At 44.5% G+C, this 13,016-nt stretch overlaps 1 protein-coding gene across 3 annotated transcripts in view; it reads right to left on the minus strand.

The window, feature by feature from the left end:
* Window positions 1-116: 116 nt before the first annotated feature.
* Window positions 117-13,016, minus strand: part of SNX21 (sorting nexin family member 21) — a 78,280-nt gene continuing 65,380 nt past the window's right edge. For 2 of the 3 annotated variants that reach the window (XM_086932576.1, XM_086932578.1), the window contains exons 4-5: window positions 5,799-6,859; window positions 117-5,454 (exon numbers count right to left, since the gene is read on the minus strand). In XM_086932576.1, the coding sequence (XP_086788702.1) occupies window positions 6,185-6,859 (675 nt within the window). In that variant the 3' untranslated portion in view covers window positions 117-5,454; window positions 5,799-6,184. Of the gene's footprint in view, window positions 5,455-5,732; window positions 6,860-13,016 lie in introns of all 3 variants that reach the window. The other variant, XM_086932577.1, reaches the window with a different exon arrangement.

Below are 13,016 nucleotides of genomic sequence, written 5' to 3' on the forward strand. Positions count from 1 at the left end.
GAGGAGAGGAGCCTATATACATGGATGTACAATACAAAGGAGATGAGAATCAGCCTTGAATCAGGAATTAACGCCGTTGGAACCTAAGCAGCCAAGGAGGAGGTCTGGAAAGATCATTGTATTCAGTAACATTTATTGCTTGTAAAGTACACAACTATGCATTTGGTACATGGCTCTCAATAGCAATGCTTGAAGCATCCTGGATAGAACACACCTGGGAAAACTAAAGATATTTTAGTTATCAAAAAATGGCCATTAGACAAATAACTGGCTAACGTTGAAGCTGGCATTGTGATGCCAGGAACAGAAAAGTGGCACATAGTGCCCGAACAGCAATATACATCACAGAACTAGCACCACTCAAATAAATAACATGGTAGTATGAAAAGCGAACATTCCTCAACTCCTTCCTCTTAAACACACTACATTCAACTCCTTCAGACAGAAATACTTTTTTTCAGAGGTGCAGTTTCAAGAGTTGAGAGATCTTTCCCATTCCTGCTGTTTCTGCAACAGCTCCTAACAAGAATGTATTAACCATTTTACAAAAAAACACAAAAATATAGATTTTAACAGTCTCTTCATATGAGAAGTCCCTTTTACTCCCAATCCCTTCATATTTTTTTTTGGATACGTGAAGTCCCTTTTAATCCTAATCGCTTCAGAAATGGGTTTGTGGGTTCGATCGGTGCTAGTGCTATTTTGAGATGGCAGTGCAAGTGCAACAACTGTTGACACTGGTGTCCCAGCGGCATTTGTAACACTTTCACTAGGGAATATAATGCCAGAGACCCGAGAATACAACCAGTAATATCACTAGGAAACATCAGTGCAAAGAGCATATTGGAGTATTGGTTTCATGGAGCCACATGTGATGCTCTGGATACTAATGACAGGAAGGCCAGGGGCTAATGTTTTCAGTCGCACATACACCTTAATGTAGCACTTCTGTAGCACTTCTAACATTTTCTCCACCCGGCTGTGTTGTACAGCCGGGTGGAGAAAAGCCACAGGCTCCCAGGCACTGGACTATTCCCAGCAGCGCTTCTCTCATGCTGGGAAAACAATACCCAGCATGAGAGAAGTGCTGGGATAGGCATCTGGGAGCCCGCGCAGTGTGCACCAGCGGGCCCTGGAGTCGAGGATCGGGGCAGGAGCAACGTGGAGACTGGTAACGTTTTATTTTTTGTATGTGCTTATCTTGGTATCCTTCCTCCATCGTCGCCTCACCACTTTGGACCCCGAGCAGCCGCCACTGACAGGAGTTACAGGTGTTAAGAGGCATTGGTGCCACAAGCACCAAGCAGTGTGGCATCAGAGGCCCTTGGTGCAACTGGGGGTTAATGATAGTGGGAAATTGGTACAGCCAGAAGGTGGAGTGTTTGGGAGTCATTAGTGCAAACAATGCCAGAATTGATGTGTCAGGACTGGAGTAAGTGCTAACATTGAAAGTGGCAGAAGATATGGGGCAAAGGAAGTGTTAAGGCAACCAGTGCGATGAGGTATCATTAACATCAGGGCCACTGGTTAAAGGGTAAGAGAGTTATCTGGGAAACCAGTGCAAGGCAGAGGTCATCTTGGGGGAGGTATTACATTGACTAGCATCCGATGGACCCACAGGGCATACTGCAGTGAGATATAGCGATTGTAATATCTGGTGTGAACTATTGCAACCAGCTCTGAGGATTATAGTTCAAGAAAGGTAATGCCACTATGGTAACTGGCGAATCCAGCACTACTGCCACAAAGGCAGTATTTTTAGCTATGGCAGGAGATACACTAAGAGAACTGCACAACAACAGTGGAGTGCAAGGCCAGCAAGCCATTATGGCGAACAGCACCAGAAAAAATATTTAATCTCTCTACTCTTTCTTAAGTGCCCTTCATGTACATCAGACTAGACCAATCTAGTTGACAGAACTAAAAAAATATGCCAGACCTACAGGGTGAAACCAAAGGTGCATGTGCGTCCGTCTGTGCACGCTGGTCCTGCCACCACGTGCAATCCCTATACAAATCAGCAATCGGTTCCGTAACAACCACGACACGACAAGCATGTCTGTGTTGTGGTTACAGCTATGGAGAGTGGGTTGTTGCAAATGGCAGGTGGTCAAGATCTAAGAGTAGGAGTTACTACATTAGCTGATCAAATTTTTACTATTTATTTCTAACTTAACTTCAAATTTGGCAGATGAATTTAAAACAGGAAAGGACAAGGCCTAGAGATTTCAGACAAACGACTACAAAGCAGCATTTGTGCACGGCCACTTAAAAGGGCCAGTTAAGGCAAAATAAATCAAAAAGAATGTGCGGTGGTTGAGAAAATTAATTACACAGCAACACCTTTAAAGTGAGTAGTTAGAAGGGCTAATGTGCTTACATCTCACTTTCTGATTATGTCAGAGATAATGAATACAAAAGACATCCTTCTTGTGTAGCATGAGCGCTCCAAAAAGGTATTTTGAAAACACTACAAAAAATATTTTATGATCACGCGCTCTATGGGGCCATTTTTCACAGGCTGAACAAGAAGGGAAACGACCCTCAAAACGCTTTTTGATTACTTTGTACAATGATATCGTTCTTTTCTGGTGAGTTTCTGTAGTCTCAGTGGTGGTCGGTTAGCACTTGCAGGCTTCCCTGAACACCCCCTCCAGCAACACGATGACCAAACAACAGGACCTGGGAGGGTGACTGATCTTCCCCATCAGTGCCCAACCAAACCGGCTTGCTTCTATACTGTAATCGAATGAAGTGTCCCATAACTGCTTCCGTTTCATTTGGTTTTAACCTGAGGAACCAAGCAGTGCAGCAAAGAGGTGGAAAACCTCTCTCCGCCTTGGGAGAAGACACTCCACTATTGAGGTAGCTGAATTATCCGCCTATTTACAAAGGCAGGGGTGTTAACTGCAGTGTTGTGCTTCTGCTCAGTTCCAAAGTCTATTGCACACTTGAAGAATCATGGCACAGACTTCATCCATGGCTGCGGGACCTTGCTCTTGGCATGTTCACACTAGGTAAGACCATTCTTGATGAGATTCTTCAAGAGAACCATCAGTCATGCAGGTCCCCTAACAAATGCACCCGGTGTAGCAGTTTATTGCTCTGCGATGGGCACAGCAACAGATGGTGGGTTTTGTGTATATTCTGAAAGTTGTTCTATCCTGGTACACTTTCGTTTTCCTCTTCGCTGTGCCTTTATGAATGTTGTGCCCAGCTAAAAAGTATAGCCTCCGGAGGAACCAAATACCCATGCTGTTAGGCCACTCTGACAAAACGTACTTGTGGCTTCACTTATCAAGCGTACGGGGACCTCCTCCACCGGTCTTCAAGCAAGACATGGCTCTTTGCCAATGGATTGAGTCATGGGAGGCTGGACAGGTCGATGATCCAGAAAATCATTCTGAATTTCAGTTCACATCTGTAAGGGACCCGCAAAGCATTTCCTCTCCACATCTAGCTAAAAAGACAGAGACAACCGACATGAGGTGGTCCGCTGCAGTCCCAAAAATCCTAGGCTAGCTTTCATCGTTGGATGGATTGTATGTTCTCCTGCTTGTATAGCAAGCACCTTACAGTGGTATCAATTCTGCATTTTTTGGGAGAAATTGGAAACATGTCTTCGCTGCCAAGTACATAGGCTCCCAGATGATGACCCGATTAAACTGGTCTTCGGCTGACTACTGAGGAGGAGGGATGTCTCTCCCTAGTAAGTCTGCCATGGCCCGCCCCAGCTGATGAGCTGGTGATAATCTGAGCCTGGCAAACAAGAATGCATAATATTTCTGCTTCAGAAAGGGTTGTACCGGTGCCTTACGTAACAAATTGAGAAAAAACAAAGATGGAGGGGTGAATTTGTAGACGTTTGCAACCTTATCTTTTTAGAAACGCAGCTGAAGCTGAAACTCTCACTTTAGCCTTGCTAAGCCCCTAATATAACCCCTCAGGCCACCTAAATCTGGAAATAGTGCATGCTGTCACCCAGAAAAAGCCCAGATCACTGCAGGGTTTGCCTTGGCTTCAAAAACATATTTGGCTACTTCACTTGGACCATTGTGGAGAGGAGAGTGTACCAGAGCAGGCTGTGGAGTATAACTTAATAGAGACTTTGTGGCCAGCAAAAACAGACTGTACATGTATACCTTGACGGGCACGAACCGGTTGAAGACTCGTACACTTGCATTTAGGCCAGAAGAGACAACTTTACATTAGTAATGGTAGCCACATGCCATAAAACTGAAGGTTTCTGATGGTTTTACAGTAAGAAAGCACCTTTTCTGAGGAGAGAACTGAACTGACTGGACAAGCTCACAGTATTATGGAACATTTTGAAGGGGTGACAGTCGTCCCCTTGAGAATGTTCCCCGTCCTAAACTATTCTTTTTATAGAGATGCAGTTGGACACTGCAGCGTCTTGAGTTCCACCGCGAGTTTCTCCAGGTGGAAATCTTCCATCTCAATGGGCCTAAAGGGGTGGAAAGCTTGTTACACCCACCACTTTCAACTATTGCATGAAGGCAGAGCCCCTCGCTGATTCAAAGCTATAATCTTAGAAGGGCCACGCGAATGAATAAACTGAAGAGGCAATGGAGTTGTGTGTGTGAGAAAACAAAGTATACGTGTGGAAATCTGGAGCAGCACACACAGAGCTCCACAGAGGAGTGTGCACATCCTGTAGCTGTACTTTGGGGGATTGGTTGTGAGACATACACTGATCAAGCTGGCTGATGGAGCAATTTACTGGAACAGGGGCCTTGATAAAGGCTTTTGGAGTTATAATAAGTTTTTATAGGTTAATTTCAAGAGGTACTCAAGCGTAAGCTTTGGAAATGTTCTATTGGTTCAGTCACATACTCTATTTTTACTGGGTCTGGGTCGCACGGACCATGTCTGATGCGCAGACCACTGGCCCTCACACCATCCTCCTGCAACCGATGGCACCATTATTGTGACCTTCTTTTACTTCATTCCATCATTTCTCAATGAGCCTGCGTGAGAGTAGAGTGTCCATTCCCCTAAAATAATCTCAGTACTGATTAATATTTTGTGTTTTGCCTTTCTTGACCTCAAGAGATGTCCGAAGGGTCTACAAGTAAGTCTACTGCATTCAAGGAAATACCCTGACGATGAGCGGCGATCCCCAAGGCTAGGGACCCCATTAGGATGGTTGGAAAAATAACAGATAGCATAATGCAAGAACGTATTCGGGACGTTGGGGACGCAGAAACACCTTTGTTGTCACTAGATGTAGTGCTGGCATATTTTTACTCGTGTCCCTAAGGTAGACATATGTTTGAAAATAGTAATGATGTACTGAAGTGAAGAATAGTGAGAAAGAGGACACTGTTCATCCCCAGAGGACCTACTGTCAGCAGTAACTTCATAATGTAGTATACTAGAGTCTGACTGCAATGTCATAAATGGAGATTATCATTGAAGACTAAACTTGCAAACCTGTCATAAATGGAGATTATCATTGAAGACTAAACTTGCAAACCTGTCATAAATGGAGATTACCATTGAAGACTAAACTTGCAAACCTGTCATAAATGGAGATTACCATTGAAGACTAAACTTGCAAACCTGTCATAAATGGAGATTACCATTGAAGACTAAACTTGCAAACCTGTCATAAATGGAGATTACCATTGAAGACTAAACTTGCAAACCTGTCATAAATGGAGATTACCATTGAAGACTAAACTTGCAAACCTGTCATAAATGGAGATTACCATTGAAGACTAAACTTGCAAACCTGTCATAAATGGAGATTACCATTGAAGACTAAACTTGCAAACCTGTGTAGGTATCTACTCTTCACAGACTTAAGTACTGCCCCTTGCTGCCATTTACACTTTAATATGAAATACTGGCCTATGCAGCATGTACACAAGTCTGGAGTGTACCTTGTGCTGACTTTTCAGTCTAAGTTCAAGGTATAGGCCTGCACTCGCATTTATACCTCTGCAGTATACTGCTCTGTGCTTTCAAAGTTTGAAGTAGTACCCTGTACTGGCAATTACCCCTCCTAGCTGCAGTTAAGTTATGTGCTATGTCTTGTACAAGTGTACGTGAGGTTCAAACATATATTAGGTATACAGTTGGGTGTCGGGTATATGAATTCCAAAGCTGTGGTTTCTTGGAGTCTCCGAGGTTCGTGTAAAACAGTGAATTCCGCAGGAGCTCAGCTCAAGGCCTCCTTGATAAGAATCTCCTTTAGGCTAGGCCCTTTCTGGCTGGCGACCTCTGAGTCTGTCAGTTTTTGGAGTTTTGCCTCCGACTGGCGCTTGTCCTTTCCCACCTTCCACGACAGGTGGATGTGAGCCCTCAGAAAGGCTGGTAGTAGCCGGTGCCTGTCCTGAGACTCCAGCCTCTGCACCGCCTCCTGGCAGAACTCCTGCGCTTCCGGCAGCTGGTCCACTTCCTGGTGGCAGACCGTGAGCCCTGCTAAGTTCAACAAGACGTGGCTGCCGGCGCCGCTCGCGCCCAGCTTGTCCTGCAGGTGCCAGGCATTGGTCCACATGGCCAGAGCCTCCCGGTACAGCCCCGTGCGCGTCAGCCGCTGCGCCACCTGTAAGTCCCGCAGGTAGAAGAACTCCAGGAACTCTTTACACCGGCAAATGTCTGGAATGGCGGACACCTGGGACAGGAAGTTCTCAAAAGCGCGGCTGCGCTTCACAATGGTTTCGGCGGCAAAGTTCTTGCGCATGCGCTTGCGGGGAAAGACAACCTCGTGCATCTCTTCGTGGAAAAGTCTGCGCAGCCGGCGGTTCAGCTTCTCGAAGTCCGAGTAGCGGCGGTAGATGATGCCAGGGCATTGGTCAAAGCTACCCGATTTTATCAGGTAGATGGTGTAGACCTAAGAGAGAGAGAGGGCACATTGAGTAATTAGCAAGTTAGATAAAATAAGATAAGAACAACAAAATGGGTGCAAACACAAGTAATAAAAAGGGAAATATAAAATGGAATGGGTGGGAAAGAAAACAACAGAGCCATGCTAAACTAATAACCAGACAAGCAGTCACAGTGAGACATGCACATGCTAAAGTCACCGCAAAGCATACTAGTATCACAGCAGGACTGGCTATACTCATGACACAGCACTCCACAACTACTACCAAACATTCTATGGTCACTGCCACCCAAACAAGCGTAGACGCTATATTTCTGTGTGACTCCCAGTGCTTTAAATGGGCCGGGACTCAGTACCGGCACTTCTCATTTTTACCACTCTGAGCACCGGTACTCACCAAAGGTATGCTCATTGTTACTTTGGCTCATGCGCACGAACGAGGCTGTCTGACAGCCAAACAGCCTTTAGCCCAAGCTGAGTCACCTCTAAACAATTCAGCAGGGCTCATCTGCATAATGTCCGGAAAGGGGAGGAGGGGATGGGGGAGGGGGGGGGGGGGTTAAATTCAACACCTTCCCCACTATTGCACAGATTGGAGTTGGGATAGTAAATTATACTATTCCAAATTCCAGCACCCCCACCCCAAGTCATTGTAATGACTCGCATTGTAATGGTATGCGGCGTAACAACGCAGTCTTTGTAATGGCATGCATTGTAAATGCATGCGTTGTAACATGGCCTAGTCTTGAAGCACAGATGGGCGCGGTGCAGTAAAGATTAAGCTGCCTTTGTGGGATTGTAACAAGAAAGATCACCATCTCGAGCCTTTCATATAGAGCTGAAGCCCTTTGAATGCCTAGAATGTTTGACAGAAGTTAGGCAAGAGCGTCATGTCAGTGAAGAGCAGGAAATGAGCGAACTGGAAAATGTGACTGCGGCGAGAGGAAAAGGAATTTGGACCTTCGACAACTGAAATGACGTTTATGGAAAAACTATGAAGCCATAATGTTAATTGCCCATTCCCTGCACATTACATGTATTTGTTTCTGTCACAGAAAAGTACATAGTGATGGATGTTAAGTTCACAAAGCCTCAGGATTCACATAATTCTATAATTTATGTACCCATGCATAGGCATAATTTAGTGGTTGCTACAAGAAGGAGTACACGAAAAGTGTAGTTTTAGTGTTTGTGAGTCAGCGATGATGTTAGGTGTTACAGCTTAATTGTCCTATGACAAATGACTGATACCGACTGTCAGAAGGCCTGCAGGCTCCAGGAGCAAGGACTGTGTGTGTGTAATCAGAGAGAATGGCCAGAGGGTGAAGTACAGTAACACGTAAGATATTGAGTCAGAGACCAAGCTGGGAGGTTGTGCAGCAGCTCCCCAAGGCTCTTCCGGGTGGAGCCCTGGGCTTTAGCCATTCTATTCTTAGAGCAGGGGAGACCTGAGTCATTTGCTATAAACAGATATTGGTTTTGGCACATGGTACTGTAAAGAGGCTGCGAGATAGATCCGAGGAATATGGCTCAGCTCTATGGATTCCAGGACGCCAGTGTAAAGTTTTTAGGTGGTAAGCGGGAAAAGACTGACTTATCTACAGTGGGGCAAGTAGCATATACGCGAGTGACGCTGAAAGGGACAATTTGCAGTGGGAATTTGCCCACAGCAGGGAGCCCTTGTGACTGTAGGTAACGCCGCAAGGGTTTCTTCTAAGAATACATAGATCAACATCTGCCCAGTGATTATTGCCAATGACGAGAGAGATAATTAGAAGCCTTTTCAAAATGTGTAAAAAAATAAAAAAGAAAGAAAATTTGGAAATTTGCTTTACGCTCTCTTTAGTAAGCGTTAAATACGTAAATGTAGGAAGCGGTGAAGCATTGTGGCTTGTCCAAAATACATAATAAAGTGTAGGTAATAATGTAGGTGGTCTTTGGCAACAGAAATGAGGTGATGAAGTTCACTTATGACAGAACGCGGTCTGAAACAAGCGCAACATAGTTGATTCTAGCTCTGCTGTTACATATGTAAATTACAAATGCCACCAGGAGCACCGATGTCTCTCCTGCACAAGGCAAGGAGACGAAGGGCCTCTGTTGCTAGAGCTGGCCAACACCCAGCTACCCTGGGGGCCATAGCAGTCCACTGAAAAGCAAGGACACCCTGTGCAAAGCACAGTAGCATTTGCAGGAGTGGAATGGTTGAGCAAACAAAGATTACTATAGGAGGTGGTTGTACGTTTGTAAAACACATACGGTATATCATTAACAATACATAAACATACATTAATGTACAGTCCCTTCAAGAACGTACACTATTAATAGCTAATGCCTTTAACTATGTGAAATATGGAAGAGTTAAAAGAAGAACCTCCAAAAAGTCAAATCTGTCACTTTCTGGGGCTGGGATAGGACCCGGAACATCACTCCAGTTGTTAAAAAAATCTCTGCAGCCTTAACAGTTGAAACGGGGCTCACTTAAGTGGTAGTCTCTACTTGCAGTTACTGACACAGGTTAACTCCTACTTACAAGGGTATGGCTATTACACTGTAGTCAAGGAGTGGGTGCAGGTATAAATAGTTGGATCTGCTTTATTGTTCAACTCAGTAGTCAAGTTCTCTCCCAAAACGTAGCTGATACTATGACGTATGTCATACTAATGCGCTGCCTTTCTGTTATTGTCAGTTTTCCTTAAGCTATATAGATCAATAGAAAGTTAATGTAAAAAGGAGTGGGTACAGATTGCAGGTTACTTTTTTCATGAGTCTGACTGGGGCGGTCCTGCACAGCAATCTACAGGATATGTGGGCGATTTTAGAGACAGGTGGCATCTACTGTGCTCAGGGCACAAGTCCTAAAAAAAGAAGTGGCGGGACTGAACTAGTTTGGCAGTATGCAAGCGACATCACAGCACACGACATCATGGTGTGCGACATCATGGCACTCGACATCACGGCGCACGACATCACACATGGAATCACAGGAATTGACATCATAGAAAGTGGCATCACAAGCCACTACTTTACAGGAAGTGGCATCACAAGAAGTGACATCAGATTTAAAGCCCTTACATATATGTTTAGCAGGTCTATCCATATGTATGTTTGAACGCATTGCGAGGATATTAGCACAGTGAGCTACGGAAGATGATATGCGACTACTACACTTTGCAATCCCCCAGTTTTATGTAACATATCTTGTACATTCATTTAGAAACGTATATATTTTATTGTACATGTAATATGCATGTGTTGATGTAAAGCGCTCTGACACCCTGCATTGGAATGAGTAGGGCTATACAAGAAAAAATAGTGGTACTTAAATTATTTCAACCACTTCTCCAGGAAAGTAAGCTCTATAAAATGCAATACTGGGAAAGACCTAGACATCTGATATTCTTACAGTCATGCATATCTCCTAAACAGGGACTGAACAAAGTGAAAAGCTGCCTCTCTTAAGTATGTGTGAAGTGCTAACAAGGTGTGAGTCTTTGTTTCCCCTCTCCTTCCTTTGCTTCAGGTGAGGCTCCCGACTGCTCCCAGCCAAGAGACTCCAACAAAAGGAGGCCTGATGACCCTTCAAATTTGGCCTTTGTTATGGGCCCAGCAAGAGTCTTAAATAAGAAAGCCTTGTCCCCGCCTGCACGTTGTTGCTTGATGCAGACGGAAAGCAGACAAGGTGCAGGTGCTGCTGAAAGTGTCCCAGTGTTTGGAAATGACACCAGGATGAGTTCAGCACATTATCAGTGAGTCCCAAATTCTTGGCGGGGTGGACGATGTTCACCCTGTGAAAAAAGTGGGTGGCCGCCGTTCACCCGTGTGCACCCCCGACTCGTAACCTGATAGTGCCTCAAAGTTCTTCTACCATTTGTGACATGATCATGTTTTTCCAGTGCGTCACCGAAGGGACCCCATTGTAGTTTAAGCCTACGGAGGTTGGGTAATTGTTTTCTTGCCCTAGCTTTCAAGAAAGCTATAAAAAACATCCACCAATGCTGTAACATCCGTTCAGAAGTTGGGCTCCGTCTTCTGAAAACGTTAAACCATGATAAAAAGCTTCTTTGTCTCTATAGCTACCATGTAAGACATCATTTGTCCAGGTGTGTGCTCTGCATGTTGAAGCTACAAGGTCCTCAACTGTACACATGAGTGATCTGTCGCGACGAGCAAGAGTCTCTTTCCTTTTTGGCATGGACAGACTTCTCTGAAATAGACCATAAATGATGAAAGGGGGTTTGCATGTCTTTTTTACTCCTTTTATCAACTACAGAAAGTTATCAGATAACTATGGTGCTAATCATGGGTTTTGTACCCCCTTTGTGTGTGTAAGGGGGTGGGGTGTGTGGGTGTCTCCCTATGAGTACACACAATGTGGTCCATACATTTTTTTCCTCCAAATGTTTTCTAATTTAGCAAAATAAGGTTGTCGTATAGGTGGTGCTATGTTTTTTTCTTTAGCAAATTAGACAGGTCAGAACTTTGAACCTATCTGCAGCTCTAAGGAAATGGCAGGTACAAGGGATGAAAACGGTTTGACCACGTGAATTGAGCGACAGCACACAAACCCAAATATTTCATTTACGACAAGGTAAAGCGTTTGTCCTTGCGAGCGGGAGTTGATATCTACCAAAGGTTTAAAATGCGGACCAGGGAGATCTCCCAAAAACCCAGAGAATTTTTTTGTCAGGATATTCACTGGTTTATTAAAATCTCTATATAACGAGGATTAGATACTGACCTTGGGTTTTGGTGGTTAGGTGACTGAATATATAGGTGGGGGATGGACTTAAGGCACGAGGTCTGCAGCATAGGTATACAACCTTTACAACAAAACTTTTACCACGCACTACCATTACAACGCAGTCATTACAACGCAAACCATTACAACGCATTGCGCTGGGGGGCGCTCTAGGATAGGGAATAAGTTTAATTTACTATCAAACACCTTCCCTAGTGTCCACGGGGACTGGAGTTGGAATAGTAAATTAAACTTTTCACTATCTAGCACCCCAAAGCGCTATGCTTTGTAAAGGCATGCGTTTTAAAAACTGCATTGTAAAGGCATGTGTGGTAAAAGTATGCGTTGTAACGTCATACATCCGCAGCATAGCACCATTCAAGTGTTTTTAGGCTCCAAAAAATGGGTGGCGCCAGACCACAGGATGGATGGGCCTACGAACATAATGGCTGCCTCTGCCTTCTCTTGTTGTGCAATAGACTCAGACAGTACCCTGAAGGTACAGTGTTTCCAAGGCGACTTGTGTGTATTTAGTCATAAAATGGAACACTTGGTACAATCAACTGACATTAAATAGGAGTTTGTTCAACGTGGAAACAAACTTAATTTAAATGTGTGGTTTGACTGGCTGCCAGGGTTTAAAGTCAATAAAGTTTGACACACAGTAAAGGAGAAAACATTTCCCTTTCATCTCGGATGCAGTGCAACCCAAAATGAAGTAAGTGTTTGCCTTGGTGAGCAATTATACATTGAGCGAGTTCGCCCATTTCACATGCTCTTGTTTACACATCAAGGGAGCCAGTCATTTCACACGGGATCTTTAACGTGTTCAAGTGCTCAGAGTTTTGTGGGAAAATTCAGCACAAACTGCACAGCACGTACAGCTGTACGCAAAACAAAGCTCTGCAGGCATGGCACCGTGGACACAGCTCAGAATTAGAGGCGATAACCCAGGATCTACAAATGCCCACAGTTGTGCAGAAACATCACGGATGATAATTCACTAAAATGCCATGGGGTATCGTATGTGACATGTTGCATCCTGTCAATTCTAATGACCTAGCTGAATGGACCAAACCCATGTCCCAGCCTTAGCCCCTCAACATACCCCAATTTGCTGCTTAGTGGTCAGGAGTAGAGCAAAAGGCTGGACATACCAGAGGATAATCGCCTTCATGACCACTGAAACCAGGGGTAGCAAGAGCAGCGGCATGGTTACCAGCACAAACGTGGGGTGGTAGCCGCTGCACCACAGGGTTGCCCCCAAATGACGTGCACTGGAAACAAGACGTAACAGCATACACTATTCTCCACAGAAGGCTTTGCCAAAACTGCAAACAGAACCCTACAGAGACATCTGAGATCGCTCTGCAGAAGCAACAAAATGCTTTGAAGAAACACACAAACTAATAAAAAAAAAAA

This window comes from Lissotriton vulgaris, chromosome 7 (assembly GCF_964263255.1).
Source record: "Lissotriton vulgaris chromosome 7, aLisVul1.2, whole genome shotgun sequence".
Taxonomy (NCBI): domain Eukaryota; kingdom Metazoa; phylum Chordata; class Amphibia; order Caudata; family Salamandridae; genus Lissotriton; species Lissotriton vulgaris.